Below are 19672 nucleotides of genomic sequence, written 5' to 3'. Positions count from 1 at the left end.
AGATAAGTCAATGAATACAGCATTATGTCGGCAAAAAGAGAAGGAAAATCAAACAACACTGTAAACAATATGGTTATAAGTATATATTACATTCAAGGTTAATAAAGGTTCTGCAAACTATATACATACAAGTTATAGAAGATTACATACACTGGAATACAAATTACATCATTTATAATACAACTTATACCAATCTTGATTACAAACATCGTCAACGAGTAGATTTACTGACTTGTGTCAGTATCCCAAGTGTCTTGAATAGGTGGCTACAGCATGTCCTATTTGAAACTCCACAGACCAACGCTATAGCTCGCGTTTGTATTTTCTTCTTTTGCAGTATGTTGCTATACTGCACGGTATCAGAAAGTGAGTATTATTATCACCATTATTTTTTAATTCAGAAAACAGGAATGTTTCATTTCTAACGTAGCATTGCCTCTACTTCTTAAATCGACTTTCACATCTAGTTGGTTGCCAATGTGCAACACTTTCTAAAAGGGGAGTGTCAATCTCATCATTACTTCGCAACTTGTATAATCTTTGCATCGTCATAGGTACAAGCTGTTTTTTGTTTACATTCATACTTAGTGTCAGCCTGTCAGGGAAGTGTGCTGGCAAGTTGCTTCTGAAGCGAGGTTTGATAAGCAATTAAATCTGTAATCTGAATTTGATAACACATATCTCTCGTTGATATAATAGCTGCACGGCCGTTGAAATTGTATATGCGGTTTGCAGACGACACCGGCTGATCAACATCTGTGAGTGTAACTTTAATTTGTCTGTAACATTAGTGTAAGTGATGCGTAGTACTTTATATACTTAAAGAGAAACAGACGAATGCCCGCTGTGTGTAGTATGTAGTGCCTCGCCTTGATGATAATTAACTTTGCTATCTCTTGCTTAAACCAGTTAGGTGTATTCAAATCAGCTATCACACGCTGAGCAGAACCAGAATGATGCGGAGTGGCTAGCAAACAAAAGTGAGAAATTGTTGCTTATAAACAGTTTTAGCAGAGCTAGGTACAGTTACTTAGATCAAAACTCCCGAGAGTTGTCAAATACTTCAGTGAGTTTTTATTTTAATAACACGAAACAAACGATTATTCATCCTGGTCTTTGGGAATGAATACATGAAATATAAAATTTTTCTCATTTTTTGACTTGATGTCATTTAGGAGAATGGCTTGTGAACTGTGTATATTGGGTTTGAAAACAATAAAAGATGCAATACAGGAAAAAGACCGTTTCTACGATCTGCCTTGTTATGGGGAAAGGGGGGGGGGGGGGGGGGTAGTTATAGTTTCACAGTGAATGAAATGTATTACTTTTCACATTTCGCGACGTATGTACACTTACTTTCATTCAATATACGTTGTTTTTTTTCTGACAGTCTTCGGCCTTACTTTCGTATTTCTTTGATCATTTGTACGAGAAAACGTAATAATATGGAACGAATCATTTCACTTTCACTTTGCAATTCAGTTTGTAAATATGGCTGCGTTCTGAACATTTGCGTTGTTTTACTACCACAAGTTTAGTAGCTTGTTTTTCATCTTTGGAATGATATACATCACTGATCCAACAATTTGTTGGTACTTGGTAGGTTTGTGGAGGTATGTGGCTTTAGATGTCTACACGTACGTAATGGGCTGCTGATTTGCGTATGTGGTGATCTGATAGTGACCCAGGTGGGTTCCATAGGATTGTCAGACAAATTTCGTTGTCGAAACATCGACATGAGTTCACTATAATGCTTCTCAAATCACTGTAGCACGATTCTTGCTCTGAGATATGATTCACCTGAAAAGCTGTCACATTTCCATTAATCAATGGTTGAATCCCAATAGTCCCACACCTACTGCAATCATAATTGATGATGTTGTTGGGTCAACATGAGAATACGTAGTGGTGGTCTGGTGCGGAGCTCCATGTTCAACAATGCATGTTGAACGGAATGCTTCGAAACACTTGTGCATCCACCAGTGTTGTACTGTTTTTGCAGAGATGCCACAGATTACTGCCTATCCTACTTTACAGAGTAGACAGGCCTCCAAACCCCATTGTCCTTCTACCTCTCTTCCTAGGTGCTCATGGCACTAGTATGTGAACATTACACCAGCTTTGCCGTTTTCAAGATGCTTGTTCCCAGGCTCCGCATAACAACAACCTGTCCTTTGTCAAAGTCACTTATCTCAGTGGATTTCTCAATTTGCACTCCATATCTTCTGTAAGGTGACACCCCTCCCCCCCCCCCCCCTTATCTGCTCCACTTACATACTTCCATCACTGCGTCACGTGCCTGCAACACTACTAGGTAACACCCAATGTGTATGAAGATGCATGTTATATTCTTCCTAGAAAGAAAAGTGAAGAAGAGAAAAGTATTGCTATTTTTTTTTTTGAAGCTCCACCTTCCCTAAATATGTAGCCTTCTTAGTTTTTTAGCTGCAAGGTCAATAGACACAGAACAGAAGCTCAGCTGTTGTGTTGTGTTAAAAAGGGCTGTCCACGCATTTGTGCAGTCTTATGTAGGAAAACTACAGGACAGCTGAATATTAATGGCAGAATTGTATCTTGAAGCTAATACTTCTCAAATAAGTGTGTTGTCCACTGTGCTGCGTCAGTCACAAAAAGGTGGAGCCCAATAGACAGAATTAAAATGCGTTACAGTTTTCAGTCATCAGCCACTGCTGCGTCACTGGACTGAAATGTAAAATTCATGTTGACTGTTGTATAGCATTGGCCACAAGTGTGAAGAACAAAATGGTTGTGGTTGCCTATGATTGAGTACAAAAGCATCACATTCAGTGTGTTATTAACATGGTTGAAACATCATTTTAGCAGTTTTGTCAATACCACATTTGTGTAAAAAGTCAGTACTCTCAGTAAGTTTCTTTCTACGCACCATTAATATGTAACTTGAAATGTGCTTGACATGTCTAATCTCTGTAGATTGGTGGCTTGATATGTCAGTTCAAGCAATAATTTGCTCCATAACTAAACTTCGTGTCTTAGCAAGGGATTTAGTGTGTATGTTCTCAAGGCAGAGTTCTTTTTACATTTTGTTAAGTGCTAGGATCTCTATTATGGTTGATTTTGCCCTTGTCTACTATATTTAAACCTTTTGGTTATGGCCAATAGTTGAAGAGAGGAAGCTTGTTCACAAATCACATGCATTTAGAGTGCTATGCCAGAAACAATGTAGGGAGCACAAGTTCTGCTTTCCTTATTCAATATAGCCACTCCACTTATTAAGTACTTAAATGTTGAGTATAATTGTAATTTAAAAGTGCCATGTTTATATATATGATGATATTACATGCTGGAATAAACAGTGACCATGTCTTCATTAATTGTGAGTACTACTCTTTCGCTAATGCAAGAAGTGTTGTTTGATTGGTATTTCTTAGGCACTGAATCAGATTGCTCACTTTGGTTTCTATTATCCTTAATCTGATTACCACTTTTGGGTTTGACTCAATTTTTATTTTTTCAAAATTTTTGTGGTAGTGCTTGTTGTTTGGGAAAGGAGAAACATACCTTAGATGGCACCCTGTCTATGGCATATGACAGCCATCTATGCATCCTCAGTACATGGGCAATTGCAGCTGCTGGAGAGCCAATCCGATGTTGTGGGGTCATCACATACACCTTCAACTGTAGCTGCTGACAATGCAGGGCTTGCATGCATTGTATGAGGGTTGACTGAAAAGTAATGCCTCCACCTTAGTAACTCTTCAACAGTTAGCGGTATTTGTATGTGCTAGGTACTGGCTTGTTCCATAGCCTCTTCTCTACAGCTCCAGTTGATGGGAAGCCTTAGCATTGAACGGTTGTGTTGTTACAGTGGAACCCTCCACAGACGGTCGATCAGTGCAATGTAAGCAATGAACAGTCATTGAATTCTTGACAGCAGAAGGTGTCACCCCAAAGGAGATTCATCAGAGGATGAAAGCAGTTTATGTTGATGTGATACTATACATCGTTGGGCAAGTAAGTTTAAAGATGCTGAAGCAGAAACATCTGACCTGCGTGACAAGCAGAGTTGGGCAGCATGTGACAGCAACCACCGAGTGCTCCCTGCTGCCGTTGGATAAGCAGCTGTCAGCAGAAAGTCGTATACTCGTAGCTCACTCATTTGTTACATAGTTTAATTCTTAATTTCTTTGCGTGTTTTTGGTACTTGCATTGTTTAATTAATAAATTTTGGGGGTATTGTAGTATTTGAGAGTTGTGCCATCGCGTTTTAGTACCTGAATAGTGTAAAATTGCGTAGTATCCTTCCACCACCAAGCAGTGTGTCAGCAGTGTGCAAGTAGCAGCATTACTGCATTTACTAGGCAATCTTGTATTTTAATAACTATTTAAATTTTGTGTTGATTTGTTTGTGCACTCTGTAGATTAGTTCAGAAGTTCTTTGCACAACAGTTTTTAGCATGGATAGGGACTGCAACTGCTGTGTTCGGATGCAAGCTGAGTTGGCATCCCTTTGCTCCCAGCTTCGGTCACACAGCTTGAGGCTGTTGCCAATGGGCATCACTGTGGGGGTAATGGGGCCCCTTAGAGATATGGCAGCAAGAGAGGGGAAGAAAACCAATGTGCACTCCGTGTGCATACCGGGGGGGGGGAGTCATTCCAGATGTGGAAAGGGTCCTTTTGGATGCCATGAAGGGTACAGGGTGAACCCATCTGCAGGTGGTCGCTCATGTCTGCACCAATGATGTGTGTCGCTATGGATCGGAGGAAATACTCTCTGGCTTCTGGTGGCTGTCTGATTTGGTGAAGACTGCCAGTCTCGCTAGCAGGATGAAGGCAGAGCTCACCATCTGCAGCATCGTCGACAGGACTGGCTGCGGACCTTTGGTACAGAGCCGAGTGGAGAGTCTGAATCAGAGGCTGAGATGGTTCTGCGACTGTGTGGGCTGCAGATTCCTCGACTTGTGCCATAGTGTGGTGGGGTTTCGGGTTCCGCTTGATAGGTCAGGAGTCCACTACACGCAGCAAGCAGCTACGCGGGTAGCAGGGGTTGTGTGGCGTGGACTGGGCGGTTTTTTAGGTTAGATAGCCTCGGGCAAGTACATAAAGGGCAACAGTCTCAAAGGGTGCCGGGTAAAGTCATGACTTGCGGGGACCAAGCAGCAATCGGTATTGTAATTGTAAACTATCGAAGCTGCATTGGTAAAGTACCGGAACTTCAAGCGCTGATAGAAAGCACCAAAGCTGAAATCGTTATAGGTACAGAAAGCTGGTTAACCATGAGGTGCTCCAATGTTTCCATTTTGCTCACATATTTCATCTTGTGTACTATAGAATCCATCTTTGAAAACTGGAGTAATGTCTCATGATGACCACTCTTGTTAACAGCCTCCACTAGGAACAAATTTCCCAGACTACCACTCTCCCTGGTCACAGGGTTGCCAAGATTTTATAACGGAAAAGAAAATGCAGGAATATAATACATTCAGTCATTCGTAATACTTCGAAGATAAGGAAATAGGAATGAATTCATCCACTGGATTTGCACTTAAATTTTGCAGAAGTTACAGCTAGCGTTTCAACCATTCAGAGTTGTGAACAACTTCCTAAAGCAAGAAAATGTTCAAGAAAGACTGCCACCTGTACCACATCAGTGGGTACTCCTTTGCTGGCACAGCTGAAGAAGTTCCATCCTGTTGTCACTGTCCATGGACATTGTCATGACATATCTTAACTGACCCACACACAGATAACAGCCATTGGGAGAAAGGACCAATGAACAGCTGTATTGTCCTCTTGTTGGGATGTACAACCCAAAAAACCATCACAAGAATTGAAAACACAGAAAGAAAAGGAAAAGAAAAGATGTGTATCAAAATCCGCATTGATTGTACCATGACCTTGAATCCTTCCCTACAGAAATATTATCTTTAGGTCTGGATATTATACTAATTGTACAGGATTTTTGGAAAGGAACAGCAACTTACACAAACTGCCGTTCACTTTATTTGTCCCTACGCTGCCTTTTTTTTAGCGATGGTGCCATTGAACTGTAATGGCTATTACTGCCACATGCCTGAACATGTGTCCCTCTTCCACCACGTGTGTTGCTCTGCAGGTATCAGTTATTAGAAGACTACATGCCTACACACAGAAACTGCACTATTGTTGGTGGTAATTGACTTGACTTGATGAGGCCTTCAGGAGGCATTTGAACATTGATACAATTTTTTACTTTTTATCAAGCAGATACTACTGAATACAACACTCAAGGCTACAGCCATTAGGCTACAACTGTCTACCATGGCAATGATGTGCAACTTTCACTTCCTGACAAGTGAAGGCATTTGCTGTCAAGAGACAGAAGAACTATTGCATCCATTACCCCTCCCCTTTTTCCTGTCCTGGGCATTGGGAATAAAAACAATAGAGGGCAATGGATTTTAATCTGTGTCTAATGAATGCAATTATCAATCTACAGTCAGAGTTCCACTTCTGTGACACAATGTCATGCCCAAAGCAATGTGTGCAACAGTGATGATTACTCTATCATTTTATTATCGATCCCACAGTCAGGACCCACTGACGAACTACCAAGGCAGTAGCCCACGGAAGTCTGTTAAGGAAGCATGCTTTCCTGAAGTGTTTGTTGCAATATCCCAAGAGAAAGACACCCAAAAGATAGTACAAGAAGCAAAAAATTTGATTACCGATGTAGTGCAGAATACAATATTATACTCTTCCAGATCATCTTCATGCAAATCTGTACCATGGTGATCTTAAGAAATAGCAAAAGCCATCAGAAACAGACAAAGGACATTAAAATGACAGAGGAGCCTTTCATCCCCTAATTGTTTAATTTGCTATAAACAACTACAATGATAAAGCACATCATTTAATCAAATGACAGAAATGGGAATGATGGGAACAAAGTGTTGCTTCAGTGAATACCCGTAAAACCGATGCCCAGGTAGGAGCAAAACTATAATCTATCAATGGGATTTCTTTACCATCTGAAATACGTGGAGTTGGACTGAGGAGTACTTCATAACAACCAGATACCTAAATTTCTAGTGATATACTACACTAAAGTGATAGCTTCAGAAAAAAAAAAAAAATTCACTCATATTTTAATAGAACATAGTACAGTGGAACCTCGCTAACAAGCACCTCCCAGAGCATGCAGTATCCATAACAGGCAAAACAAATTGTAAAAAAATGACTTGGGTAACGAGTGACGACATTTTAGTATGATGTCACTAGCTGTTTGCGCACAGTGGGGGGAAATGTTCAACAATATGAACACTTTTCATTGTCGGTAGTGGCATATGAACAGTGTCTTTAGTATGTGCTTGCTGCAGTCTGGGTTTAGCGCTCTTCCTGCTAACATCTTAGTGCAGCTTGTGAACACACATTTTTCTAAACTTGTGTTCACACAGTGTTTTTTGTGTGCAAATTTTAATAATCTTCGTCAAAATGTCCCCAAAGATAAAGCCTCAAGATGATGACCATAAGAGAAAGAAAATGACCTAAGAAATGAAACGTAAAATAATTGAAAAAGTCAAATGTGGTGTGAGCATTGCTGATTTAGCACACACATGCAATCAGCCTACATCAACTATTTGCACTATCCTCAAGAGGGAGGTCAAGATTAAGGAGATAGATGCTTCAAAGGGAGTCTCAAGAGTATCAAAACAACAGTTTTGTATTCTGTAAAATGTTGAAAGGTAGCTCCTTATATGTATAAATGAAAACCATTTGCAGAGTGACACTATTAACAAGACCATCATTTATGTGAAGTCAAGAATGATGTTCGCCAGCCTCGTTAAGACAACACCAGGATCATCAGCAGCTGAAGAAGTGTTTAAGGGAAGGTTCGAGAAGTTTAAGAGAAGAACCAGACTCCACAGCATTGTGAGGCACAGTGAAGCAGCCAGCTCCGACACAAAGGCAGCAGAGACCTTATCAGCAACTTTAAGATGCCCATAGATTCTGAGGTTTAGCTGCCACAAAAGGTTTTTAATTGTAATGAGACTGGTCTATTCTGGAAAAAGATGCCAAAGGGTACCTTTATAACGGCAGAGGAGATTGCATTGCCTGGTCACAAGCCAATGAAGAACTGTCTCGCACTGCTATTCTGTACCAATGCAAACTAGGATTTGTAAATGAAACCACTGCTTGTTTACCATTCATAAACTCCATGAGCCTTCAAGAAGTATAAAGTCCAGAAGAGCAGGTTAAATATGATGTGAAGGTCCAACAACAAGGCTTGGGTGACTTGATCTTTTTGTGATTTGGTCAATGCAATGTTTGGCCCTTCGGTGAAAAAATATTTGCTTGAGGTGAATCAATTCATCAAGATCCAATTTCTGCCTCCAACACCACTCCATTACTTCAGCCTAAGGCCCAGCAGATTATTTCTATCTTTAGGAAACTCTACACTAAAGCACTCTTCAAGCATTGCTTTAAGTCGACTGAAGCTATCAATCTCACTCTCGGAGAGTTTTGGAAATATCTCTTCCACATCTTTACCTGTGTCAAGATGATCAAAAAAGCATGGGAAGAGGAATGAGACTGTGTCTTTTGCCAAGAGGATAGTACTAGAGGTGGATAAGAATATCAATGAGCTTGTGGACGATCACAGCCAAGAAATGAACACTGAAGAGTTTTTGGAGTTGTAGTTTGTTTCACAGCAGTTCGTTGTGGAGAGGAGGAGGAGGAGGAGGAGGAGGAGGAGGAGGAGGCACTTACAGTAACGTGCAATCTTCTGATGCAATAAGAGGACTACTTAAAGCATGGGAATTGGTTGAATCTTACATTGAAAATAATCACCCCAATGAAGCAGTGGCTACAGAGGCTACAAATTTATTTGTCGATAATGCTGTGTCTCATTTTTGCCAGGTGTTGAAGCATCGGTAGAAACAAATGACTTCCTACTAAAAAAGAATTAGTTATGTATCATGAATAATAAAATACATAATAGTGTGTGTATAATTTTCTTTAAATAAATGGCATGAATAAGATAAAACTTCTAGTACTTTCTCTGCAGGGAATGCATTGTCATATTTTACTTTAATTTATATGGGATAAATTGTTTTACTTAGCATGTGTTTCACACCACAAGTCAGATTCTGGAATAAATTATGCTTGCTATTCAAGGTTCCACTTTTTTTTTACAGATCGGGAATTCATTAGCACAATGCAAGAATACTGCTTCAGGCTTAAATACCATATGCAATCAAATACATAACCACTTTAGTGACTATAAAAAACAAGGTAACCAAATACTGCTTTATAAAGTTTGGCAAGGATGAGTTTTTCTCACCCAGTGTATAGGAAGCATCATTTTATCAGTATTGAAACCTCATAAACAAATACAGACAACTACAGACTAATCAGTTTAACAGTGATCCTATCGAACTCAAGGAAGGGATGGTGAGCCAGACTTTGCTTATGTGTGGAAACAAAATCACATTCATCATTTCAGCATGGATTTTGTGAAGATTCAGATCCAGAACTGACCACCTTTTACGAATGTCATCTCCTGTCAGCAAGACCTTCATACTTCGATGACACTTGATAGTGGTCTTCCTCGACTTCAAAAGGCTTATGATGCAATTTGGCAACAAAACATCAAAGCAACATTACTTGTATGGGGATTCAGAGGCAACCTACCAAATTTTATTTAAAAAATTGTTATCCATTTGAGTTAGTTGGTATGACCCTTATTAATCAACCTGTACAGGAAGATGGGGATCTACATGGGTTGGTCTTCAGACTACCTTCTTCACAGTTTGCCATAAATGTCGGTTTTGTAGGTCAACAACTTCTGTTTGTACCACATTTCTGATCCATTATGCTCAGCAGAACCCCATCTTAAACAAGCCCTTTACAAGACATGAATATGGGACCAAAGTCATGGTTGAATTTCTCACATACAAAATCCTGGGTCATTCACGTCTACAGAATTCATCATGCACTTCTTCAGAATTTGATGCTCCCACTTACACCCTAAATTGTGTTTGGATGAATAACAGATGGAAATTGTAGACTTTCACTTTAAAGGAATGCTGCTCACCCACAAATTGACATCGTTACCCCACTTAAAGCAGCACAAGACAACTTGTATGCGGAAGTTAAATTGCCTGTGCTTCCTTGGAAAGACGGTGCTGGGAGCAGATCGGGAGACTCTAGTCAAGTTTTACTTATCATTGATTTTTTACGCGAATACGCCATGGATGTGTTGCTTATAGGTCAGTAGCACCTTCTGTTCTGATCCTTCTAGACCCCATACACTACAGTGGAGTCTGCACTGCAGCTTTCTACATGAGCCCTGTCAGTAGTCCCTTTGTTGAAGCAGGTATTCCACCTTTAAAGGTACATGGGCAGTAACAATAATTATCATGTTCCACCATATTTCAGATACAAAACTCAAATCTTGTCTTCCCATACTTTAAATCTAAGCTGTATTAATTTTCCTTGGCACTCATAACACATTGAATGACCTTAACTTTTACTTGGAGGACCTTTGTCAGCAAACTCCCTCCTGTTGCTCAACTTTATTGAGACTATCTGTTCACATTTCTCGTGACAGTGTCACAGCTCTTGATCCGACTCTATCCATATTACTCACAAAGTTCTTCTGTTGGCTCATTAATTATGATAATAAAGGGAGTAATAACTACACCATTGAGTCCCGCATAACCCTATCATCATCATTGTCGTCATAATCGTACCACCACAACCACCGCCTCCATAGCGTAGCAGTAATATTACTGCCTACCACACAGGAGGCCTGGGTTTTATTCCTGGCAGGGGACTGGATGTTGTGTGTCCTTTATCATAATTTTCATCATCATTGGCTCGCAAGTCGCCCAAGCGGCGATACGGCAGTTGAACTCCCCTGAACGCCATACGATCATTTTCATTTTACCACCACCACCACTACCATTAATGTTTACGAATAGCATGTATGTTAGCAGTGTGATATTATTCTTTCCATATAACTATTGCTGTAGGCCAGTTTTTATATATACAGGCTGTTACAAGAAGGTACGGCAAAACTTTCAGAAAACGTTACTCACACACAAATAAAGAAAAGATTTTATGTGGACATGTGTCCGGAAACGCTTAATTTCCATGTGAGAGCTCATTTTAGTTTCGTCAGTATGTATTGTACTTCCTCGATTCACCATCAGTTGGCCCAATTGAAGGAAGGTAATGTTGACTTTGGTGCATGTGTTGACATGAGACTCATTGCTCTACAGTACTAGCATCAAGCACATCAGTACGTAGCATCAACAGGTTAGTGTTCATCACGAACGTGGTTTTGCAGTCAGGACAATGTTTACAAGTGTGGAGTTGGCAGATGCCCATTTGATGTATGGATTAGCACGGGGCAATAGCCGTGGCGCGATACGTTTGTATCGAGACAGATTCCCAGAACGAAGGTGTCCCGACAGGAAGACGTTCGAAGCAATTGATCAGCGTCTTAGGGAGTACGGAACATTCCAGCCTATGACTCACGACTGGGGAAGACCTAGAACGATGAGGACACCTGCAATGGATGAGGCAATTCTTCGTGCAGTTGACAATAACCCTAATGTCAGCATCAGAGAAGTTGCTCCTGTACAAGGTAACGTTGACCACGTCTCTGTATGGAGATTGCTAGTTGTTTCCGTACCATGTACAGCATGTGCAGGCACTATCAGCAGCTGATTGGCCTCCATGGGTACACTTCTGCAAATGGTTCATCCAACAATCCTTGTGGATGACATCGGAAGTTCACCGAGGCTTTTTGCAGATGATGCTGTGGTGTATCGAGGGGTTGTAACAATGGAAAATTGTACTGAAATGCAGGAGGATCTGCAGCGAATTGACGTATGGTGCAGGGAATGGCAATTCAATCTCAGTGTAGACAAGTGTAATGTGCTGCGAAAACGTAGAAAGATAGATCCCTTATTATTTAGCTACAAAATAGCAGGTCAGCAACTGGAAGCAGTCAATTCCATAAATTATCTGGGAGGGCGCGTTAGGAGTGATTTAAAATGGAATGATCATATAAAGTTGATCGTTGGTAAAGCAGATGCCAGGCTGAGATTCATTGGAAGAATTCTAAGGAAATGCAATCTGAAAACAAAGGAAGTAGGTTACAGTACGCTTGTTCTCCCACTGCTTGAATACTGCTCAGCAGTGTGGGATCTGTACCAGATAGGGTTGACAGAAGAGATAGAGAAGATCCAACAGAGAGCAGTGCGCTTCGTTACAGGATCATTTAGTAATCGTGAAAGCGTTACGGAGATGATAGATAAACTCCAGTGGAAGACTCTGCAGGAGAGACGCCCAGTAGCTCGGTACGGGCTTTTGTTAAAGTTTCGAGAACATACCTTCACCGAAGAGTCAAGCAGTATATTGCTCCCTCCAGAGTATGTCTCGTGAAGAGACCATGAGGGGTAAAATCAGAGATTAGAGCCCACACAGAAGCATACCGACAATCCTTCTTTCCACGATCAACAAGAGACTGGAATAGAAGGGAGAACCGATAGTTAGTCAGGGTACCCTCCGCCACACACCTTCAGGTGGCTTGCGGAGTATGGATGTAGAATGTGTCAATCCTCATTTCAGAGCAAATGTTCTCTTTACGGATGAGGCTTCATTCCAACGTGATCAAACTGTAAGTTTTCACAGTCAACATGTGTGGACTGACGAGAATCCTCACGCAATTGTGCAATCACGTCATCAACACAGATTTTCTATGAACGTTTCGGCAGGCATTGTTGGTGATGTCTTGATTGGGCCCCATGCTCTTCCACCTACGCCCAATGGAGCACATTATCATGATTTCATACGAGATACTATACCTGTGATGCTACAACATGTGCCTTCACAAATACGGCATAACATGTGGTTCATGCACGATGGAGCTCCTGTACATTTCAGTCGAAGTGTTCGTACACTTCTCAACAACAGATTCGGTGACCGATGGATTGGTAGAGGCGGACCAATTCCATGGCCTCCACGCTCTCCTGACCTCAACCCTCTTGACTTTAATTTACGGGGGCATTTGAAAGCTCTTGTCTACGCAACCCCGGTACCAAATGTAGATACTCTTCGTGCTCGTATTGTGGACGGCTGTGATACAATACACCATTCTCCAGGGCTACATCAGCGCATCAGGGATTCCATGCGACGGAGGGTGGATGCATGTATCCTCGCTAACGGAGGACATTTTGAACATTTCCTGTAACAAAGTGTTTGAAGTCACATTGGTACGTTCTGTTGCTGTGTGTTTCCATTCCATGATTAATGTGATTTGAAGAGAAGTAATAAAATGAGCTCTAACATGGAAAGTAAGCATTTCCGGACACATGTTGACATAACATATATTTTATTTCTTTGTGTGTGAGGAATGTTTACTGAAAGTTTGGCCGTACTTTTTTTGTAACACGCTGTGTGTGTGTGTGTGTGTGTGTGTGTGTGTGTGTGTGTCTACTGTTGTATAATTGTGTTGTTCCATGGTGCTGTCTTTATAAGGTGTTGTATCTAGTATAAAGAATTTTTAATTGGTTATTCTATGTTACTCAATCATGACCATGTTAATACTAACAACACTGTGACCATTTTTAAGCAATGAACAATTAATAAAACTAGTCATTTTCAGCTATTTAGCATCCACTGCTGGATAAAGGCTTTCTCCAGACTTCTCTATGAATTACAGTGTACCGAGTAGTTTGGCACTTGTCTTTTCTTATATCTTGAAATCTAGCAAAGAACTTCCATCTCTTTGTCTGCATCCTTGTTGTGCCCACTCTTCATTTCTTTTTCATTACAAGCGTAACACAGGGTGTTGCCTGTTCTACGAGATTATGGAATAGGAGGCAAACTTTTGCAAGTAATTAAAGGTCTTTACATGGATAGTCAGGCAGCAGTTAAGAGTTGACGGTAAATTGAGTTCATGGTTCAGAGTAGTTTCAGGGGTAAGACAAGGCTGCAACCTGTCGCCACTGTTGTTCATATTATTTATGGATCATATGTTGAAAACAATAGACTGGCTGGGTGAGATCAAGATATGTGAACACACAATAAGCAGTCTTGCATATGCGGATGACTTAGTTGTGATGGCAGATTCAATTGAAAGTTTGCAAAGTAATATTTCAGAGCTAGATCAGGAATGTAAGGACTATGGTATGAAGATTAGCATCTCCAAAACGAAAGTAATCTCAGTGGGAAAGAAATATAAACGGATTGAGTGCCTAATAGGAGGAACAAAGTTAGAACAGGTGGACAGTTTCAAGTACTTACGATGCGTATTCTCACAGGATGGCAACATAGTGAAAGAACTGGAAGCGAGGTGTAGCAAAGCTAATGCAGTGAGCGCTCAGCTACGATCTACTCTCTTCTGCAAGAAGGAAGTCAGTAGCAAGACTAAGTTATCTGTGCACCGTTCAATCTTTCGACCAACTTTGTTGTATGGGAGCGAAAGCTGGGTGGATTCAGGTTACCTTATCAACAAGGTTGAGGTTACAGATATGAAGTAGCTAGGATGATTGCAGGTACTAGTAGATGGGAACAATGGCAGGAAGGTGTCCACAATGAGGAAATCAAAGAAAAACTGGGGATGAACTCTATAGATGTAGCAGTGAGGATGAACAGGCTTAGATGGTGGGGTCATGTTACACGCATGGGAGAAGCAAGGTTACCCAAGAAACTCATGGGTTCAGCAGTCGAGGGTAGGAGGAGTCGGGGCAGACCAAGGAGAAGGTACCTGGATTCGGTTAAGAATGATTTTGAAGTAATAGGTTTAACATCAGAAGAGGCACCAATGTTAGCACTGAATAGGGGATCATGGAGGAATTATATCACAGAGTGTAGCCAAAACACTGAAATCCTGCAATAATGGATTTCTTACTGTATGAGGAATATCACTGTCTGCCATGTTTTCAGTAGTAAGATAAGACCAAGTTACTAGCCAATAGTGGGTATACAGAATTACTTGCCTTGATGGCACACACACACACACACACACACACACACACACACACACACACACACACACACAATGTTTTGGAAGCCCTGGAAATTGACATACATCTAGCCCACAGCCATGATTTAATATTAAATAACCAAGTAGTAGCTCAATGCTTCCTCTTCTAAACTTCACTCAATCTTCATTTTTCCAATGATTTGCATATTGTCTGGTCCATTCTATTTCTCAATTTTTCCTGTATTTATTTTATTCTGATCATCTATTTACTCAAAGTATGCTGTTGTTAAATGGTCAATTTTCTCTTTTTACTCTGTTTCTGTATTTACTTTCATATGTAATACCTCTTGAAGGTATTTTTCTGTACTCTTGTCACATTATAATTTTATTTTACAGGGATTGTAATTTAATTTAAATTGCTGTATAGGCACTGTTTATTTGAGTTTAATGTTAATCTTTTTTATTGTTTCCTGTGTATATATTTACTGTTTAGCTTTGATATTTTTAATTGTGTTACCATTGCACTGTCAAAGATGAAGTTTACTCTGTATTCATAACTCACTCTTGACTGTAACATTTTTGCAATATTGTTCGCGATACTGCACCTTCTTTGATTACAATACTCAGTCTGATGGTGGCCTTGTAAGCTGAAAACCACCTAAGTAAAATAACACTATAGAACATACACAATATGTGCTTTTCACGTAGATCATTTCATTAGTTAACATACTAAGACATAAATTTTTAGTTTCAGAGGCTGAACAATGGCTGTCAGAAGATTGGAACCCTGTGTGCAGTTGCCTCTTGATGAGAAGACTTTAAAAGAAGTAGTGACATCTGCACGGGACTGGGCTCTGATGCATGGTAAAACAGAACACAAGATAGAACAAAATTTACCTCTGTGCAGAACATAGAATAAGCAATCCTACGATCCTTTTTGTGCTCTTATTTGCAATTCCTCCTAGGTCCCACATAGGGAGATTCAGGTACTAATTGCTGTATGTCGTTCGTATGTTGGCTGTGTACAGATTTAACACACCTAAGTGGAAGGAGGTGATGAATAATAGCATTGGCTGTGTACTAATTTCTTGCTTTGCAGTTTTTATTCCCTGATAGTTCTAAGTAGTCATGGACAGAAAAAAAGGGGCTTGTTCATAAAAAATGGCAAGAAATTCCTCTCTGGTTAGAAACACACACAATTAAGTGCTCCACAAGGTTCAGTATTATTGCCACTACTATTGCATATTATATTGTATTAATGATGTGCCAGACAAGGTGCAGTCTAAAACCATTCTCAATGCAGATGACTCAGCAATAATTTTCTGCCCTAAAGTTGAGCAAAGTGTTAATCTATCATACTGAGAAGAAACTTGGGGAACTAAACAGGGATGAAAAATAGTAGTTTGAAACTAAACTGTGCAAAACATAAATTGCTTTTTGCCACAAAACAATCAGCACAATGTAGAAGTGAAATAAATTATATGAGCAAAAAACTGGACACTGAAAACAGTGTCAAACCAATAAACATCCAGTTCCTTAAAAAATTGAACTTGCATAGGGCAAATGAAAGTGGCCTGAATGAGTGGATACAATTTGTGGGAGCATTAATGGTGGATGAAAAGACTTTGGCTACTTCCAACAGAATGGAGCAACTGCTCATAGAGCAGGCTGAATCTCGGAGCACATTTACACAATCTTCAATCCTGACAGAGGTGTCAGCAGAGGTCAGTCTTGTTGCGGTCCTAGCTGGCCATCCAAGTCACCTGATCTGTCAGTGTGTGATTACTTTTTGGTGGGGGAGCCTCAACTCTAAGGTGTATCATAACAACCCTAATAGTCTTCAAGAATGGCAGTGGAACATTTCAGATGAAATTGCAGCAACTCCAGCAGTCCAGCCTCGATCTGCCTTCAGCAGCTTGCTGACCAGAGCCCAAAAGTGCCAGGAGATGAATGGTGGTAACTTTCAACATCTGCTATAGCCAGGTTAGCACTATATTTCCTACCCTTTGCTGTGTTTCTTTGTACCCTGGAACTGTGTTCTCCAGGTTACTTTTATTTGACCCACTTTGGATAAAGCAATTTCAAAACTATGATTACATTATAAATGAGTCAGTGTGTTAAGTATTTGATGCTAAGCATGCAAGTGAGGAAAGTTTAGAAAAGGTTTGAAATTATGTAATAAGTTTGTTGGAAGCCACTAATTGTTCTCATTTTCAAATATCGAAATGATATAGATAATATAGTTTGGTTATTTACTTATGATGAGTTATAGTGCCTCAAGGTGTGCACAGTCGGTTTCTAACGGTAATAATTGTCTTAATATCTTAAACCTTGAACATAATACCTGCTTAGAGTAATCATGAGGGCATTGTAAATGTTTATTTTCAGTCAGTAGGGTCAATAGAAATGTTCGATATCTGCTGTTGGCCTTGGCCAGTGATGTAATGTTAGTGGCTACTGTCATGATGCCTTTTGGTGCATATATGCAGTTACATTGTTTGTTGGCGGAGCCAAAGAATTTGGAAGCAATTAGGTTGGAATTTGAGTTTGGCTGTGGAGAAGCCAGCAACACCGATAAAAAATAGAATAAAAATAAAAAACCTAGCTGTTGTGACAGACTGATATGTATATTAGCTCATATGAAAAAATCGGCAGTAACATAATATTAAATGTGCCATATTGTTTACGGCATTTGTCTCATGTTTCCTATGTCGGTGGTCAAAGCCGATGAGTTGTATTGAACATTTCTCTACACCTGAAGTCAGTAATTATATAAAACATTGTAAACTATATTTTTCCCACTGGAAGCTGTTAGAGAGGCAACCAGCAACTGGTATGATGCACCATGAACTATGAACTGTGTTTGCCATTTAGTAATAGAGGTTTCTTGGTGTATTAGTGAATAGCAAATATAATGTGATGTTATCCTAAACTTGTCTGACTTTGCCATTACATGCTGCTTGATGATATTGAACTGCAGCATACAATGTCCTTTGAAAACTGTATTACCTTCCAGTACTCTTTTATTGTTGCTTTTAGCCTTCTGTTTAGGGTATCTTTTCAAGAGCTTGTCATATGTGTTGAAATCTCTAAATCTCTGATGTGATAATCATAATAAACATTGTCTGGTGTGTTGCCATTATACATTGTGATGATTCTGTAGGTTTTAGAATTTGCTTTCACTGCTTCTGTCGCCTTTTCTTTAACTTGCTGTATCATTGCAGGGTGGTGTTCCTCATTAACATCATAATTATGTGGTAGTGTTACAGCAGTATCTGTCTCTAACTGGTGATATTCTACACCAGGACCATCATCACGAAGAAGAGTTTGTTTTAACTTGATGTCAACCAATTGCAATACATTTGCAAAGTTGATTACCAATTGCCAACCCATCTGACACTTCACTACACAAATAAATTCACAACATGCAACATTGCACAAACACTGCACTGTCTCTATTGGTATTTACTGACATATTGCATTGTCGGGCAAAGGCCAAATTCAGTATGGAATACTCAGCGGCCACTGTTGGACGACTGCAGGGGTTTTCAGATAAACGAGTATCAGTTGTGCAATAAGAGACCTGTAAACTTTCCCGCACAGGAATTTGTTGTAAGTGTGTTTGTTCGAGCCCAAATACTTTCCTTGCGAGTGATAAATGGCTAATTTATGAATTGTGGATGTTATAAATCCCAGGAAAGATTTTTCTAACTGTGATCACTTGTAGTTTTCACATCAGCTTCAGTTGTCTACCAAACTAAAGTCTGTGACAATATTATGAAAAGGATGAGTTGTTACTCACTATGTTGTGGAGAAGGTGAGTTGCAGACATGCACAACAAAAAGACTACTAAACAAGTAAGCTTTCAGACAAAAAGGCTTTGAACACACACACACACACACACACACACACACACACACACACACACACACACACACACACACACACACACACACACACACACACGCACACGCACCTCACAGCAGGTATATATGTGTGGGTGTGTGTTGTCTACTTTCGGAGGAGGTCATTTGGCTGAAAGCTTACTTGTTCAGTTGTTTTTCTGTTTTGTGTATCTGCGTCTCACTTTCTCTACTATATAGTGAGTATCAATCTATTCTTTCTATAATATTGTTGTTATTCCATTCTGGATTTTTCATTGTTTGTTTTAAACTTATGTCTGTCTTTTATAGTGTGTTAACAATAATCAGTGTGGAATACCATAACATCTCTGGATGCAATACTGCAAGCACAATATGTAATAACAATTAGTTTTTAGTCATGGTACAAGAAAATGATAAATTTAATTGCTAAATTTGTGCCCATCAGTGGACATTTCAGATATTTCGTATAAACCTCCGTAGCCAAATATGTATTATCAGTTGAATGTTTGGCTAGTTTATTAATGCACTTTCCTTTAATTCGTGTTTCCACATGAAATTATTGTGTTTAATGCCCACAGGTGCATGTATGCGTTCAAAGGCAAACTATAATGAGGATATTTTACAATTTGCTCCGTTTGCTCTCCTACCGTCAGTGTTTCCTAGAAAAGAATTTGAGAGAGCTGTCAACATTCAGCCAATTCTGAATGAATTAATGCATAAAGTAGCTCATGATCATGAGTTCCTTACATCGAGTCTAAAAAGGTGAGCTTTAAATCGTATCCAAACTGTGATTGTATGATAAAACATATTTATGATCTTTAATATTTCA

At 39.8% G+C, this 19672-nt stretch overlaps 1 protein-coding gene across 5 annotated transcripts in view; it reads left to right on the top strand.

Moving 5' to 3' along the window:
• Positions 1-509: 509 nt before the first annotated feature.
• The window catches only part of LOC126278017 (glutathione synthetase-like), a 151257-nt gene continuing 132094 nt past the window's right edge, over positions 510-19672 (top strand). The window contains exons 1-4 of one of the 5 annotated variants that reach the window (XM_049977728.1): positions 542-758; positions 9156-9252; positions 15708-15823; positions 19422-19605. In XM_049977728.1, coding sequence (XP_049833685.1) covers positions 15724-15823; positions 19422-19605 — 284 coding nt within the window. In that variant the 5' untranslated portion in view covers positions 542-758; positions 9156-9252; positions 15708-15723. Of the gene's footprint in view, positions 759-9155; positions 9253-15707; positions 15824-16854; positions 16943-19421; positions 19606-19672 lie in introns of those variants that run through there. The other 4 variants (XM_049977729.1, XM_049977731.1, XM_049977730.1 and 1 more) reach the window with 4 other exon arrangements.

The sequence above is a fragment of the Schistocerca gregaria genome, chromosome 6 (assembly GCF_023897955.1).
Source record: "Schistocerca gregaria isolate iqSchGreg1 chromosome 6, iqSchGreg1.2, whole genome shotgun sequence".
Classification (NCBI taxonomy): Eukaryota; Metazoa; Arthropoda; class Insecta; order Orthoptera; family Acrididae; genus Schistocerca; species Schistocerca gregaria.
The sequence above is the reverse complement of the archived record's forward strand: the minus strand, read 5'-3'. Positions and strand labels throughout refer to the sequence as shown.